Source organism: Eschrichtius robustus, chromosome 18 (assembly GCF_028021215.1).
Source record: "Eschrichtius robustus isolate mEscRob2 chromosome 18, mEscRob2.pri, whole genome shotgun sequence".
Lineage (NCBI taxonomy): Eukaryota > Metazoa > Chordata > Mammalia > Artiodactyla > Eschrichtiidae > Eschrichtius > Eschrichtius robustus.
The window spans coordinates 18,526,544-18,543,548 of record NC_090841.1 but is presented as its reverse complement, the minus strand read 5'-3'; the positions used below and the strand labels follow the sequence as shown (position 1 = coordinate 18,543,548).

The 17,005-nt window shown below is 41.6% G+C and overlaps 1 protein-coding gene across 2 annotated transcripts in view; it reads right to left on the bottom strand.

Moving 5' to 3' along the window:
* Positions 1-17,005, bottom strand: part of KPNA3 (karyopherin subunit alpha 3) — a 119,047-nt gene that overhangs the window by 75,978 nt on the left and 26,064 nt on the right. The window contains exon 1 of one of the 2 annotated variants that reach the window (XM_068527062.1): positions 14,149-14,310. The exons of the other annotated variant lie outside the window; for it this stretch is intronic. Within the exon in view, the coding sequence (XP_068383163.1) occupies positions 14,149-14,217 (69 nt within the window). The 5' untranslated portion in view covers positions 14,218-14,310. Of the gene's footprint in view, positions 1-14,148; positions 14,311-17,005 lie in introns of those variants that run through there. 2 annotated transcript variants of the gene reach the window in all.

Here is a 17,005-nt window from a genome sequence, read left to right as displayed (position 1 = left end):
GCTGCTCCGCAGCATGTGGGATCTTCCTGGACCAGGGATCGAACCCGTGTCCCCTGCATTGGCAGGCGGACTCGCAACCACTGCACCACCAGGGAAGTTCCTCCCCTAAAGTTCTGATGCGACTCTTTGCTGTAAGCTTCCTACAGACTCATTCTTCAGTGGCACTCACTAGTCCTCTAAAATGATGTGGTTCCTGGGGTTCTTTCCTCCTAGTCCTCTTTTCTTATTACCCCTACGAGCCCTTATCTATATTCTCTTAAATGCTCTAATCACTGTTTAAACTGTTTTCCAAACCTTCACCACTGGTCACATCATCCTAGAACAGGTGTAGGCAAAATAGGGCCTGTGAGCCAAATCCAGCCCTCCACTTGATTTTGTAAATAAGCTTTGTTTCCCTATTGTCTTTTGCTGCTTTCATGCTCACAGCAGAGTTGAACAGTTGTGACATAAACAGTATAGCCCTCAAAGCCTAAAATATTATGGCTCTTTACAGAGAAAGTTTGCTAACCTCTGTTCTAGAAGGTAAAACATACCAAGTAAATAGTTCTGATAACTTCCTGCCTTTGGCCCCCAATGCCAGTGCTATTAGTCAGACCATCCATCTCTAAGACCCCTGAGAGTTTTCCAACTGTTCCTCCCAAGCTCTCTTCCCACCGTCACCAATCTATCTCCTACAGTACAACCAAAGCAATAGTTCTCAATGCACAAAACCCACTTCCCGATTTAAAAATTTCCCCACGGTACAGCTTGTTCACAATCTGGCCCCAGCCTATCTTTTCCCACTTTCTAAGCACTCCACCTGTAATAAATACTGAATGAATTTAGTTCCCCAGAGCATATGATGCTGTCTCTTACTTCCAGACCCACCCAAGATTTACTACCAAAGAAATAACTAAGTAGTCGTGGCTCCAGGGCTCCTTAGTTGCGGCATGTGAACTTAGTTGCAGCATGCATATGGGATCTAGTTCCCTGACCAGGGATCGAACCCAGGTCCCCTGCATTGGGAGCACGGAGTCCCATCCACTGCACCACCAGAGAAGTCCCAGTGGGGGGTTCTTTTAGAAATGCCACAAGAAGGACCAGGTGCGGGACTACCACTACATGCACCAGAATGGTCAGTTACCCATTCTCTAGCTATTGCTAACAAAAATTGCTTGTAAGTCACTTTATTCTGTGCATTAAGGCTACAATAAATTTTAAACGCACTAAATAAACCACAATTACTCAGATAGAAACCCACTTTCTTATACCACTTTCGAGTTTTCTGGAGGATACTGAAGTTTGCCAGATATTGATCAGATTGATCAATTCCTTTCATACGTTTATTATACTCTAATATAGAAGTGGGCTTAGTTATCTGATGGCCAGTCCTCCTGTCTTCCTTTCCTGTAGATGCTACGGAGGCGTCAGGAATAGTTGTCACCATGCGGACTAGCCTCATCTTTCCATATAAGAAGAATCACTTCTCCCTTCCGTAAGAATGTCATTTCTCCCCTCTGTAGATTTTTAGATTTCTCCTTTAACTGGTTTGGTAGACCACAATTCTCTTTTATAGTCTACAAACTCTGATTTTATTTTTCAACAATATTTCAGATGTGGACATACTATTGTAATAACTGTCTTGGTAAATATGGTGCCATGAACCAAGATAAGGTTGTAGGACTGATAATACTGTTTTTCTTGCAGTTTCTTTCCTTCACCTGTGTAAATCTCAAGGTTGCATATATATCCAGTTTCACTTTCGCTAACCATCCTGACCAAAATTCCACATTTTGTAAGTTTTCCAGTATTACAGGCTTTGAATCTGAGTCATCCTCTCCACTTTATCACTGCCTCCTCAAGTGATTGCTCTCGTTTGGGTATATAAATCGATTGAAATTTTGGTAGAAAATAATCCAAAAGAGGTTTAACTTTTGAAATTCTGCCTGCAGGAAGTGGAGTTTCCGAGTTATCGTTAAAGTGAAGAAATGTCATTATTTGTTTGAACCTTCTTCTCGTCATAATCTTTGGAAAGATAGGTGTTTCAAGTAAGGGATCAGTCGACCAATATTCTTTCCAGTGTGACTTTATCTGTCTCCATCAAAATTATTAATCCAAGAAACTTCTTCATTTCACTATTGGTTACATCAGTTCATTGTAAAGCCTTATTATACTTTTTATATGATTTTTCATTCTGTTGGTGATACATGTTTGTTTGGGAAGTGACCAACTCAACAAAGTCATTACCAAAAATTAATTCTGTTATTTCACTAACACTTTGCAGGTTATTACATTCAATAGTTACATCTGACACGCCTATAAAGTCTTCTAATTTTCGTGAAATGTTGTCTTCAATCCACTCTTCTGTAGAAGCAAAGGAGCATTCTCCAGTACCGTGAGTTTCATTTTCACTTTCCATATCAGAATCAATCGCTAAGGTTTTTTGTCTTTTTTTGGTCTAATATTCACATTGTCTGAATCAGAACTATACTCTGAAGAACTATCATCTTCTGAGACACCAGTATATATGTTGCTCGGACGATCAGAGAAAGTACCTGCATAAAATTAATCTGAAAAATTCTTCTTCACTCAAAATTTCACGATGCATCATTTTTGAAAATTTTATGGTACACTGCATTTATCATATACACAAGGTTGGAACAAAAACCTAACGGAGCAAAATGTGAATGATAACGACAATCATTAAGTTGTAAAATGAACCCTTGATCAATTTTAAGTTCTAAAAACTCTGCATGGTGATGTTAATTGTGTCACTCTCTAAAAAGGTATTGGTACATCTCCGGTCGATAAAGTTAGGGTAACAAAAGACGTATTAATACATCTCTAGTCAATAAATTGTTAAGCAAATTACTTAACTCATTTTCTTCATCTGTATAATGGCAATTTTGTGAGGATTATTTAAGATTATTCTTATAAGCAGAGTACCTTGTACATAGTAAGTGCTCAACAATCATTGACTATTGATATTGATAATCATTGATTATCATTATTTTCATTGTTTTATCCCTCACACTTAGTTCAGAATTCAGATAACTTCTGAGTAAAATAACTGAAGCAAGCTAGTTCCGCACACATTATTTTCAGCTGCATACTGAATATTTCCATTTGAACAAGGTTTGGCTCCCAAAACTTGTTATCCTTACTCCGAACTGTTTCAGTTAGAGTACCCAATCTGTTAAGGTTTGCCCAGGACTTTCCTGGTCTGAACACTGAAAAGTCCTGTGTCCTGAGAACTCCCTCAGTCCTAACCAAACAAGGACAGTCATCACCTTAAATTAGAGATATGTTGCAAACAATAAAAAACAGATTTGAGTTAATTTAAGATACAAGGGGAAGCGGGGAGACAGGAGAATTACTGGAAAAATATAGCACAATTCAAAGAACCAAAGGAAAAGCTAAAGAATCAGATCTATGAAAAACTCAGGATGAAAGCAACTCCAAAGATCTAGGTGGCAGGAATTAATGGAAGATTTCTTCACAGTACTTCTGTCAGGATGAATCACTTAGGTCCCAGTATCAGCTCACTCAAGATTTAAATGCCAGGGGACAGCATCTGATTGGTCTATTTTGTACTATCCAGAAAAAGTGAAGCACTTTAATTAACCAAAAAAAGCAGGAGCATTTAGATTAAAAACTCCACCAAGAGGTATCCAATGGAAGAAGAGTAGCTTCCAAAGGTGAAATCAGAATGCTGTTTCCAAAAGAAAGGGGAACAGATATAAGATCATCGTATCAACTGTTGCTTGAACATGCCATGCTTTCAACACTCCATGATTTAGTCACTGTTATTCATGTTATTTTTCTTTCTGTCTTAGCAAACTCCTCCTTCAAGACCTAGCTCAAGGGTGATGTTCTGTGTAACCTTACTCAGTTTCCCCAGATACAGTCACTCCCTTTCTACATGCTCTCATAGTACTTTCCAAATTATGTACCTATATCACAGAACTTATCATACTGCACATTAAGCATATGCTTAGATATCGGTCTCTCCCACCAAACTGAACTTCCCTAGAGCAAGGACAGCATTATTCATATTTACAGTCTTTGGAATTAACAATGCCTCCCTGGCACATAGCAAATGCTACATAAGTGTTTAATAAATCTGTTATCTAAGTCACTAGGATATAAACTGTATATGAAGCAACAAACTAAAAGGGAAGAAAGGAGCTACTACAGATAAACATGCTGACAGTGTCAAAGAAAAAGCTGACAGACTAAGAGTAAGGCAATGACAGGCAAAAAAAATTATGAAGAGCAAAAACTCCATAAGCACAGAAATTAAGGCCAAAATTCTGACAAATCTAAGAACTTGAAGGCATCACTTATATAAGAGCAAAAAGTAATAGCCATATGCATAATGGTGATTCTCAAGAACCAAGAAAGTAACTAAATTATATTCTACTTAAGAAGGCAGAGACATGCATAGGACATTTTTAGAAATACTGGCTTTTCAAAATAAAAGAAAATTTGGTATGTAAACAAATAAACTTATAACCCAGAAAACTCAACAGTTCAGAATGATTAATTCCAAGTTAATATAGTCATGATTCATTTTACCATGTTTTAATTGTTAATGTTCGTATCCTAAGCTGCGACAAATTTTTTCTTAATGGCAAAAGGACAAAGTATAGCTACATCCTCCTTACATATTTAATACTGCTCTACTTTGAAGGTAATGGAATAGAGACTTGGAAATGAGAATATAGCCAAACCTTATGCTCAGAAAACAAAAAGTCAACTTAGGAATGCTGTCAGTCATGGAAAGAGAATATCACTGACTTTGAAGTTAGATTTTCTAGATACATTTTCTAACTCCTTTACTGGATCCCAAGAAGTCAGGTGACTTTTTCACTTCAAATGTTATTCAAGTCTTTATCATATTTCACCCAAACAACTAAAATTCATTTCACCAAATATGATAACTCTGACATCATGACATTAAACTACTCTTGATCATCTGAACCGCCTGATCAGTCTAACATCACTATTGGGATGTATTCTGAAGCACACAGCATCACCAACTGAAGGTTTTTTTAAATCAAAAATACTTAAACTAAAGATAATTAAGCCTTTCAAACTAACCTCCAGTTTACAGAAAATTCAGAGGGTCGTAAAAAATAGGAGGAACAAGTTAAGCAACACCACAAAGAGAAAGACATATCCAGTAATTAGGACAGTCTGATAGGTTGAACCATATGAAACTGGTGATATTTGGCTGCTTTGAACCTCAAAAATGGCAATTTCATGTGGTTTGACTTAATATAAGGAAACTGACCCGATTTCTTCTTCACCAAATTAATGGCATTTTTAAAATGGTGGGGAAAAAACAGCAGAAAGGTAGAAGCAACCCAAGGATCCATCAGTGGATAAATGGATAAGCAAAATGTGGTACATCCATACAACGGAATATTATTCAGTCATAAAAAGGAAAGAAATATTGACACATACTGCAACATGGATGAACCTTGAAGATATTATGCTAAATGAAATAAGTCAGTCACAAAAGGAGAAAACACTGTATGATTCTACTTACGTGATGTTCCTAGAAGAGTCAAATTCATAAAGACAGAAAGAAGAGAGGTTGCCAGGGGCTGGGGAGAGTGGAAATGTAGTTAGTTTAATGGGGACAGAGTTTCAGTTGGGGAAGACGAAAAAGTTCTGGAGACAGATAGTGGGAATGGTTACACAATGATGTGCATGTATTTAACGCCACTGAACGGTAGGTACACTTAAAATGGTTAAAATGGTAAATTTTATATTATGTATATTTTACCACAATAAAAAACATGGTGGTCCTAGAGAAATGGAAATAAAAACAAAAATAAACAAATGGGACCTAATGAAACTTAAAAGCTTTTGTACAGCAAAGGAAACCATAAACAAGATGAAAAGACAACCCTCAGAATGGGAGAAAATACTTGCAAACAAAGCAACCGACAAAAGATTGATCTGCAAAACATACAAGCAGCTTATGCAGCTCAATATCAAAAAAACAAACAACCCAATCCAAAAATGGGCAGAAAATCTAAATAGACATTTCTCCAAAGAAGATATACAGACTGCCAACAAACACATGAAAGGATGCTCAACATCACTTATCATTAGAGAAATGCAAATCAAAACTACAATCACCTCACACCAGTCAGAATGGCCATCATCAAAAAATCTACAAACAACCTAGAAAATGGTACAGATGAACTGGTTTGCAGGGCAGAAATAGAGACACAGATGTAGAGAACAAACGTATGGACACCAAGTGGGGAAAGTGGCAGGGGTTGGGGGTGGTGGTAGTGGTGGGATGAATTGGGAGACTGGGATTGACATGTATGCACTAATATGTATAAAACAGATAACTAATAAGAATCTGCTGTATAAAAAACTAAATAAAATAAAATTCAAAAAAAAATCTACAAACAATAAATGCTGGAGAGGGTGTGGAAAAAAGGGAACCCTTTTGCACTTTTGGTGGGAATGTAAACTGATACAGCCACTATGGAGAACAGTAGGGAGGTTCCTTAAAAAACTAAAAATAGAACTACCATATGACCCAGCAATCCCACTACTGGGTATGTACCCTGAGAAAACCATAATTCAAAAAAGAGTCATGTACCACAATGTTCACTGCAGCACTATTTACAATAGCCAGGACATGGAAGCAACCTAGGTGCCCATCAACAGATGAATGGATAAAGAAGATGTGGCACATATATACAATGGAATATTACTCAGCCATAAAAAGAAACGAAATTAAGTTATTTGTAGTGAGGCGGATGGACCTAGAGTCTGTCATACAGAGTGAAGAAAGTCAGAAAGAGGAAAACAAATACCGTATGCTAACTCATATATATGGAATCTAAAAAAAAAAAAAAGGTTCTCATGAACCTAGGGGCAGGACAGGAATAAAGACACAGACATAGAGGATGGACTTGAGGGGGAAGGGTAAGCTGGGACGAAGTGAGAGAGTGGCATGGACTTATAAATACTACCAAATGTAAAATAGATAGCTAGTGGGAAGCAGCTGCATAGCACAGGGAGATCAGCTCGGTGCTTTGTGACCACCTAGAGGGGTGGGATAGAGAGGGTGGGAGGGAGACGCAAGAGGGAGGGGATATGGGGATATATGTATACATATAGCTGATTCACTTTGTTATACAGCAGAAACTAACACAACAATGTAAAGCAATTATACTCCAATAAAGATGTTAAAAAAAAAATGATGGTGGGAGGAGTCTCTTAAAGGAGACTTAACATAACCAAATGTGATCAGATCTGGTGTAATCATGGTTCTAACAACCAAATGTTAAAAAAAAAAAAAACTAAAGGACAACTGGGGAAATTTAAATGTGGATTACATTAGCTGTCATTAGGAAATGATTAATTGTGTCAGGGTGATGTGGTATTTATTTAAGAATGCACTCTCATTTTTTAGAGAAGTATGTAAGTCTTCGGGAGTAAATTGTCATGACTGACGTATAAGAGAATTTTAAAAATTATTTCTCCATGAATGTGTCTTAATCTCCCAGTATTTTACCTATCATAATAAAAAGTTTGGACTTGATTTGGGAAGCAGTAAAAAAAAAAAAAAAGGCACCGAAAGAGTAGAAGTTTCAGTTAAAAAGCATATTTTAGGAAAATTATTGTGCTGGTGGTACTTACAATGAAGGTACTTATTTAAGAAATATTTTAGTGCTTATTTTGTTCTAGCCACTGTACTAAGAACTAGGTAATGGAGGTACATATAGGAGAAACAGATAAGACATAATAAAAATATATTATCTAACCACAATGAGGGAAGAAAGGTTCCTAACAACCTGGGGGGGGGGGGGCGGTGAGGGGAGATTCAGAAAGATTTCTCAGAAGAGCTAAATCCAGAGGTGAGTATTTAAGAGGGGTAGGAATTAACCAGGCAACAGGAGGCAGGGAAGGATATTCCAGTCAGCAGGATAGCCCTGAGAATAGAAACAGAACTGGCAAGCAGGGGAGGGCCGGATTCCAGATTATGTATAAGCATATAAGAAGTTCAGTGTTGCTAGAGCTTAAAGGTGTGGGGATGGGGCGTGGGGGACGGACACAGAACCTGGAAAAATAACCAGGTATCAGGCTTACTAAAAAAATCTCATGAACTGGAGGAAGAACACCACTTTGGAGGCAACTTTTAAACTGCTAGATGATAAGTAATAAGGCTGAAAGTAGGCTGGAGGCAGTGGAATAGAGAGGCAGGGCCCCAATCCAGAGACAGCACAGAGATTCAAGCTACATGACTGGCATCTGACTGAATGTGGAAGATGAGGAAGGAGTCCAAGAAACCTCTCAAATTTCAAGTTCAGGTCACAGTGAGAGTGATGATGCCATAAACAGAAAAAAGAAAAAACAAAGGCTTTAAACACTTCGAGATTGAGAAGCTGATGTGATGCTCATGTGATTAATTTCCAGCAGATGATTAAAACAGATTTAAGTTCCCCACGCTGAAATGACCGTTAAAACTAAGGGAACTGCTAATGTGGGCAAGAAAAAGCCAACAGAGAAGTGAGTTGTGGACAGAATCCCAAGGCATGCCTATAATCAATGGGTAGAAAGAAGAGCCAGCAAAGCCAACCAAAAAAGAGTAATCAGTGAGGCAGGAGGACCAGGAAAGATTATATGTCCAGATAGTGAATTTGAGAAAAGATAATTATAGTGTACCTGCTATATGACGTATAGATTCCTGAAAAACTTCATGTTCTGCAAAATTAGGAAGAAAGAGGGAAATATATCAAGACAGTTGGAGCAATAAGCACCTTTAAGACAGAACATATGGTTAATTGGAGCCAAGAGGCATACTCCTGGGCTTGCTATTTTCAACTGTTTCTGTACTTCAACTACTTGTGTTCAACTGCTGCTACTTGGGAGGGCTAAACAGTTAATGTGCTGGTAAAAATCAAATATCAACCAACATGAATTCTGCATGAACTAACATCATTCCTCTTTATCATTCAAGCAAGAATTAGTTTATGTTACAGAAATACATTACAGCAGAACAGATTGCCAAAGGAGGGTTGTAGGCAACAGTATCAATGCTATAAAGTCAATAACAAAAGAAATTATTAATATTTTAGAATAATACTGTACCTTTCACTCCCAAGTACATTATCTAGTCTCTCTTAAAGAGTATTTATTAAATTTTATATACTGGTCACTAAATGACCCAAGGTCCCTACCATCAGTGGGCTTCTTGACAGAGACCGCATACTTTAACAGCTGCAATACACACACAGAATTTGTTGTACATCACAGCAATCTATGCCAAAGAGGTAAAGGAAAACTCACTTAGAAAAAAGCACAGAGAGAAGGAAAAAAATAGGGACTGATTGTACTAAGTATGTTATTAGTCAGGAAAGGCCCTGTGGAGAATTTCTGAAGGTTTTTTTGAACTATGATGACATGGTATGGCAGAACTGCAATCTTGGTGTTCCAGAGATATATGAAGGAGTATGAGTGAAGAAAGAGTTTGCCAGAGTGAGCCCCACCAAACAGATAGCAAAAGAAGGCATTCAGGAGAACAGCAAATATAAAGGCATGGAAAGGAAACGTACTGGTTACAGCTCCATCTCAAGTACTTTATCATATAGGAAATATAAGGAAAAGCAGTAGGTGAGGTAGAAAAGGCAGACCTTTTTATGAAATTATGTGGGGCATGCTAAGGACTTTTAATTTTATCCTGAACGCAATGGGATGATTTGCCAGGAAAGTAACACAAAAAGATTTCAGAAAGATCAATCCACAAGTTCACTGGGGAGGGAAGATACAGGGAAACCAGGTGCACTATCACACCTGTACAGGTGACAGTGATAGGGGCCTAAACTAGGGCAGGGTGGTAAGGTTGGTAACAAAGGTAAAAATATGAGGGCTTATCAGATGACCAGCACAGAAAAGTGAAGGAAGGGAAGAAGGGAGTCAAAGTCAAGGATAAGGTTTGAAGCTTGAACAGTTAGGTAGTATCTCTTACCAACAGAGGTTCCAGAGAGAGAAGCAAGTTTGGTAGTGTTAGATGAATTTACAAATGAGAAGATATTTATTTATCCCTAGTATTAGAAATTGAAGCCTAAAGTTTAAGTGTTAAGGCCAAAGATATGGGTTCTTATTTTTCAGTGAAACCAATGAACTGGCTTCTTACTAATAAGGAAACTTTGCAAAAGTGAAAAAATAGAAGGTAAATAAATCAAATGATAAATAGGATGTCAAAAGTTTTTATTTGCAAGGTTTTAAAATATCAAAATAGGAATTTCCCTGATACAGTCAAGATTTATTAAATATTTTCCCCAGTAATTAACCTTCAGATGTGCATCCATACAAGTCAAGTCTTCGGCTCCACTCAGTGAAGAGACAGTAAAGCATAGTGAGCAAGAGTTCTGGCTTTAGTGTCATGCTGCTTCACTTTAAGTCTAGGCTCTGCCACTTAAACCACCCTAGGACTTGGGGCTAGTAACTTAAGAACTGCAGGCTTCAAGTTTCCTTGGAAGTAAATGTGGATAATAACACATACATACTTTATAGGACTGTGAAGACTAGATAAATAATCCATATAAAGTACTTGGTACAGGTTGACTGTAAACATTCAGTAAGTGTTAAGAATTTTCAAATAATTGAATAGTTGTCACTGATGAAAATGTCATATCTTTGAAGTGTACTGGAGCAAGAAAAACTTGACCTGGATGGCAGTTACCTGTATGTTGGATTTTTAAGTATTTACTAAATGGAACTATGTATTTCCTAGTTGTAGCTACAAAATCCATTCACCCTACCCAAGCCTTGAACTGCTATCTATGATAATTACTCCCTCCCCTACCTCCATCTATAAACCTCAGGATAGCGTTATCCCCTTTCTCTCCTGTGAGCTTCACACATGAGAGGAAGAGAACAACGGAACAGGAGGAAGTTCAAATCCTCATTCCATGTTAGGACCATCCCCGATCTTAATTTTTTGGAAAATTCCTCCTTACATATGGGATAACAGAACCATTCCTCCAGAATTAATTCTAGATATTACTGCCAGTCACCTTTTTCCATTCCTGTAATCATGTTACACCTCCTAACTCTACTCTAGAATAAATTCCTTCAGATCTCTATATCAAGAAGTTTCCAAGCAACTCCTTGCCACAAAAATATTCTCAGACCACCACAAGCCACCTGGAAGTCTCACCTCTTCACTCCTTAATCTAATCTCTTCTTTTTCACCTGGATCTTTATTCACTAATTTCTCACGTGCCCTGTTCAAGTTTAGTCCATACTTTCTATAAAATTCACCAACCTTTCTTCTGTGAAGCTATTCCCAACTGAATGACTATGAAACTACTTTCTTCCTGAACCCTCTCCCTACTCACAATTCCCTAGCGTAACTCCACACTTTTATTTTCTTTAGAAAATATGTATTTTATTCTTGTGCCTAGCACCTTATTTGTGTATCAGCTGGCTATATAATTTACAATATGTTTTATCTTTTACCTATCCTATGTGTGAAAAAGCAGGAATGTTATCTCATCAAAGTACATCTCACTGTTTTTGAAATAGCCTGATAATCACTACTATTTAGTCACAGAGCTAAGCTGCAACATAAGTTTCTAGTGTAATATAGTTTCTAAAATGGATAAGACTAAACTAGATATGGTGTCTAGTCTCAGTTATACCAAATTCTACAATAAAGTCACTTGATCAGATTTGACCCCAGTTCATCCTTTAGTCACATTTCTAGCATCCCTCTCTCTCAGCAGTAACTGAAGAGTCCTACATTCTCAGGACTCTTCAATTACCACTCCCTGATGTCTGGAATGCCCCTTCCTTGCTCTCTCCCTCTCCCAGGCCAACTTTCTTTCATCCAGGATCAGCTCACTCCCATTCATCCACTAGGAATCAACCAGAACATCTCCCTTGACTGCTCAGCTCCAAGTCAGGATCTTCTCACGCATTCTCAGAATACACTTACTGATGTACTGCATTGTAATTATCAGTTTACTTTCCTACACTCCTACTTAACTGTAAAGGTAAACTCCTTGAGGTACAGACTGAACAATGTTAGATAGCCAATAGACAATTAATGAATGAATGCTCATACCCACTCCATGACCTTGTGCAGGCTGTACACACAGTCTTGAGTTTCCTCATCTAAAGTACTTTCCTCCTGTAAAGTGTGGATAATGCTACACCTAGCTCATAAAGTTGTCACAGGATTAAAAGAGGTATCATGAAGCTCTTAGTATAGTGTCTGACACATGGAACTACCATTTGAATGTCTGCTATTTCATGCCTTAGTTACCCTCCTGCATCCTGGGAATTGTAATGTCACCAATATTTTCAGGCTGAAAGGCTTAGCAAGCATGCATCCAGAAGTCACTGGTCACATTCTGATTATCAGCAGATATTTACTGTGTGCCTATTATGTGCGGAACTCCTTACTAAGTATCACTGAGCTGCCAGAACACAGTAGGGGCAAAAAATAAGACAAAAACCTATACCAGTATCCAAGAGAGGAAAGAATGTTAATTAGTTCTTCTGTACGAACAATACAGGTATTTTTTCAAACTACATTAACTTTTGCTTTATAATAGGGGTAAGCTTCAAGAACAATTACTGATGGGCAAAGTTCAAAATTAACTCCTATCATCAAGTGGACCAATAACAAGAAGCAGTTCCAGAATTTCTTGTTGCTATTCCTAGGTTTCACTTTTGCTTATAAGTATCAATATTTCTCACAAAAGAAATTTAACCATGACCAGGACATAGATAGATGAACTTTATTTGTCTCAATCAAATGGGAATTCCACAGTATTTCCTAATTGGTATGTAATTTTGTAGCTCCAAAAAATGGCCTGTGTTTTCTCTATTTTGCTACAAAACAGAACGCTGACTGGCATTATTTTCCCTCACCACCTTCTCTCTTTAGGACAGGATAAAATGCACACTTCTTAGTCACAATGGCCCCTTAGCAAGAATGACAAAACTGCAAATCATGTCACCTAGTATTAGAAGAGGAGGCTGTGGACTTGAAACACTTTCCCCCTAACAAATCCAGAGGTGAGAGTCCCAGTGAAGTTTGTGCATTAAACTACACTGCCTTTGGTAGCTGCAGAGAGACCTCTAGCGCTGCCTGGATAAGCCGAGTTTGCAAATAGTACCTGCTAATGTCACCTTAATGAGACAATGGCAACATGCTGAGTAGCAACAAACTGAGTGACCACGATGAATGTTTACAGTTTTGCGATCATTTGGAAATTCTACCAGTTTGGAGCAAGAGATATATACAAGGCCGTGTGAACCTATGTATCCAATTTATTACAGTAAAACGTGTCAAAGAAATGATCACCCTGTGCACACTCCCACTACAAGAAAAGGCTAAGAAAACAGATCCTGTGAGCGGAGGTCGGGAACAACGTCTCTTCCAAAGCCTCCACACAATAGATGGTAAACTATTGTCCACCTTCAGCTTGCTCCAAATGCCAGCAGTAAGGAGAGTATGAGCTGGAAAAGCTCAGCACAACTGCTCCAGAGAACCGCACCGGAATATTAGAAAACGGTCCTGGCGCATCCTACCCTCCCCCATCCACCACCCGCCGACAAGTCAGTTACCCGGCTGGTCCCCACCCCCCTCTGCGGGCCGCCACCGCCCGCCTGGGCCCGGCTCGCAGAAGGTAGGCGCGGGGACCGGCAGAGTCGAGGCTCCATGTGCGGCAGCGCGGGAGGCACTGAGGGGGCTGCGCCGGGCGGAAGGCTGCATGGGGAGCGGGCGTAAGCCGCGGCCGCCCCCTCGGTGGGGCGGTCGACAGATCCGGGCGGCAGCATCCCCGGCCCGCGAGGCCCCGGCCCGCGGACCCCGCCTCAGCTCCACACCTCTTTCTCGCCGACAGCAGGCCGCGCCCGCGTGACGGGGCCGAAAACCCCGGTATTTCCAGGTCTCTGCGCCGGCAGCTCCGGGGGGCGGCTGCAGCCCGGCCCGCGTCCCGCCGCCCGCTCCGCCCAGCCCCTAGCCGCGATGACGAGAGGCGGCGGCCAACTCCGACCCACCGCGAGCCGGCAAGAACCAGCCCGGCGCCGGCCCCCCGCCCCTCCCTGCCGCCTCGGGGCCGGCGCGGCCAGGCGGGCGAGCCGGGCGGGCCCCAGCCGCGGAAGCACACTCACCTCTACATCTCGGCCCTTATTCTTAAAGCTCTTGATGCGGTGGTTCTCCAAGCCGGGGTTCTCGGCCATGGCTGCGCGCTGCTCCGGCGGCGGCTACTCCGGCGGCTGCGGCGGCGAGTCTCGGCGCGGGAGGGGGAGGTGGGGGAGGGCCGGAGGGAAGGGAGGGGGAGGGGGAGAGGAGAGCACGTTCCGTGACGCCTCCGAGCGCGAGGTGGCAGCAGCGCCGGGGGAGGCTCAGGCGGACAGACGGGAGGGGCGGGGCGGGAACTGCGCTGAGGAACCGCCGGCGCCTGGAGAGCCTTGAGTCACGTGACGCAGGCGGCCTCCGGCCTGGATGCTAGCCGGCTGGATGTGCCCGCTGGTTCTCGGGATGACCCCCGCCAACCCCCGCCCCCCCAGCAAGGACTCCCCCACAACCCCTCGGAGCTGCAAGTCATGCGCCAGCAATGGAGCCAGATTTAGCCGCTTTTACTGCCCCCGAGACGCGGAGCTGCGGCAGGAAACTACAGTTCCCAGCATGCCATTCTTCGGCGGGGCCAATTCTCCCGGCCTTGACAGAACCAGGAGAATGCCGGGAACCCTAAGCGCGCGGCTTTCTGCGCGCTGCGCTCTGAGCGCCTGGGCGCGAGACTCCGCCCCCAAGGCCGCCTCGGGGCGGGGTGGGGTGGGAGGAGCTTCCCCGGAGTTGGTACTTTGCGCCCTATTGAGAGGGAGGGGGCGGGGCTTCCTGGGAGGCGCACCTCTCTCCCCGTAGCCTAGAAAATTAGAAACGGATCCACGGTTCGTGCTTTGTTCCCCTGCTTCTTTGGGTGGGGGGGTGGGGGGAGTCTCCTGAAATAGCAGCCACCCTCATTCGCTGTTCCCTTGCTCTGCTTTGGTTTTATAATTAGCATTTATTTCCACCTGACATGTACATATGTATGTATGTGATATATGTGTTTATGTGTGTGTGTTACCTGGCTTACTGCATCGGAATGAGCTCAGTTAAAGTAGGGACATTGGTAGGTCTACTGCTGAAGCCCTCTGTTAATACAGTGCCTGGCACGTCGTGAATAATCAATAAATACTTGAACAGATTAGCGCTCTAGCATCTGTTTCTTCATCATTCTCCCAAGCCCCGTTCTGCAGCCTCCACTCTGGCAGTTCCTGCATTTATGTACCCTCAGTACCTCCGTTCTGCCACCACACATAATCTCAGCCTTCAGGAAGTAGTCAAGCCCTGATCCGCAGACTCTCCAGTCTAGCATCTCCTTTTAGGGTCATCGTAGGAATGATCACGGGAAATTTCGATCCATAACGCTAATAGTTGCTTTCTGGAGCAGGTGGGCTTCTCTGAATGTATGTGAAATAATTTAGTTTCAGAATCTCTGGCAGATACAAGCGATGTTATAGTACAGTTCAAATGACACTGAGGTCATTCAAAGGTTGGGAGAAATATAACCATGAAGAAATTGAAGAAGATATTCTTTCAAAGCAAAGGGGACTTAGAGAGCCCTAGGCCCAGGGGTCGTGAATTAAGAGGCCTTTGCTGGCCTGGCTATGTCTGGGCCACTTTTGTGAGTGGTGGGTGGTGGCTTGTTGATAAACACAGGCTCATTTAAAGGCTTCAGACCATTGTTGCCATATTGGACTGTGGGCTGGTCTTGACAAAGGTCCAATTTTTCAAGGGAAACCAAAAAGCTTTGTTCTTTTTTCTTCATTTTTAAATGTCGATTTATATTTTTTACTGGACTTTAGGGAATCAGTCACTTAAGAACTCCAGGCCCTCACATTGTGTGATCCTGGTCCAAACACTCAGTTGATGGGGAGAAAAAACACCTAAAGCTTAGAAAGAATAAATAGATTACTTCAACTCTAGTTCTTAAGGCGATAGAAGTGCATGTTTGCCACTCCTCCTGACTGACTGAAGAGAAACTTCCAGACTGTTGCTCAATCTCCATTACAATTTAGCAAGAACTTCTCTTTTCAGATTATTTTACCCCTTTGTACCTCTTCTCTTCACCCTACTTGCTATCACCAATCATGTAAGTTACCATTTTAGAATTTTAGACATATTTAGTGAGCACCTACCATGGGTTAGTCGTTGTACTAACACTGGGATATATTTGTGAACAAAGCAGCCTGGTATCCTGCCTCCACACAACTTCATATCTATCAGAGTAGACAGACAATAAAACAAGTTATCACCCCAAACGTGTTATGGGTGTCAAGGCTCACAGCATGAAGATCCTTATAACCTGCTGATTCCTAATGTGTGAGGGCAAGATCCCAAATAGAGGTCTACATGTCACATATCTAAAATTTAAAAGTTATAAATCCAGCTTACAAACTCAAAATACATTCTAACCTTTGACATTGACAAATGCGCTTACTTTACAACCTGGAAGTCTGGGTTTGAATTTAAATTTCCTGACTTCTTGGACTTCTGCTTCAGAATGTGACCGTGCAAAGAAGGATGGAAGCCAGCCCCCAGCCCACTTTTTTTTCCCCTTCTCTTCCCTGTCCTGGCTCCACCCCACTCACCCCCAAAGCTCTATTCACATCCCCCTACCCTCCTCAAGAGATGCCCTTTGGCCATTGCTCAGGCCTAAAGTGTGAAAACTGTGGCATCATGTGCCCCCAGGAAAACAGACCGAGAAAAGAAGCCTGGGAAGACCCTGGAAGCAGGCTTGGCCATTTGAACAGGGAATCCCAGAGCCCTGGTACCCAGAGCTGGGTCTATGAAGCACAGGTTCCAGTGAACATGACCCCTTGGCTCCATGGACTTCCCATGGGGAGGAGTGCAGCAGAAGAGAGCCAGAGTCAGGTCCTCTAAAGGGCAGGGTCGGGAATTCCTTGGCGGTCCAGTGGATAGGAC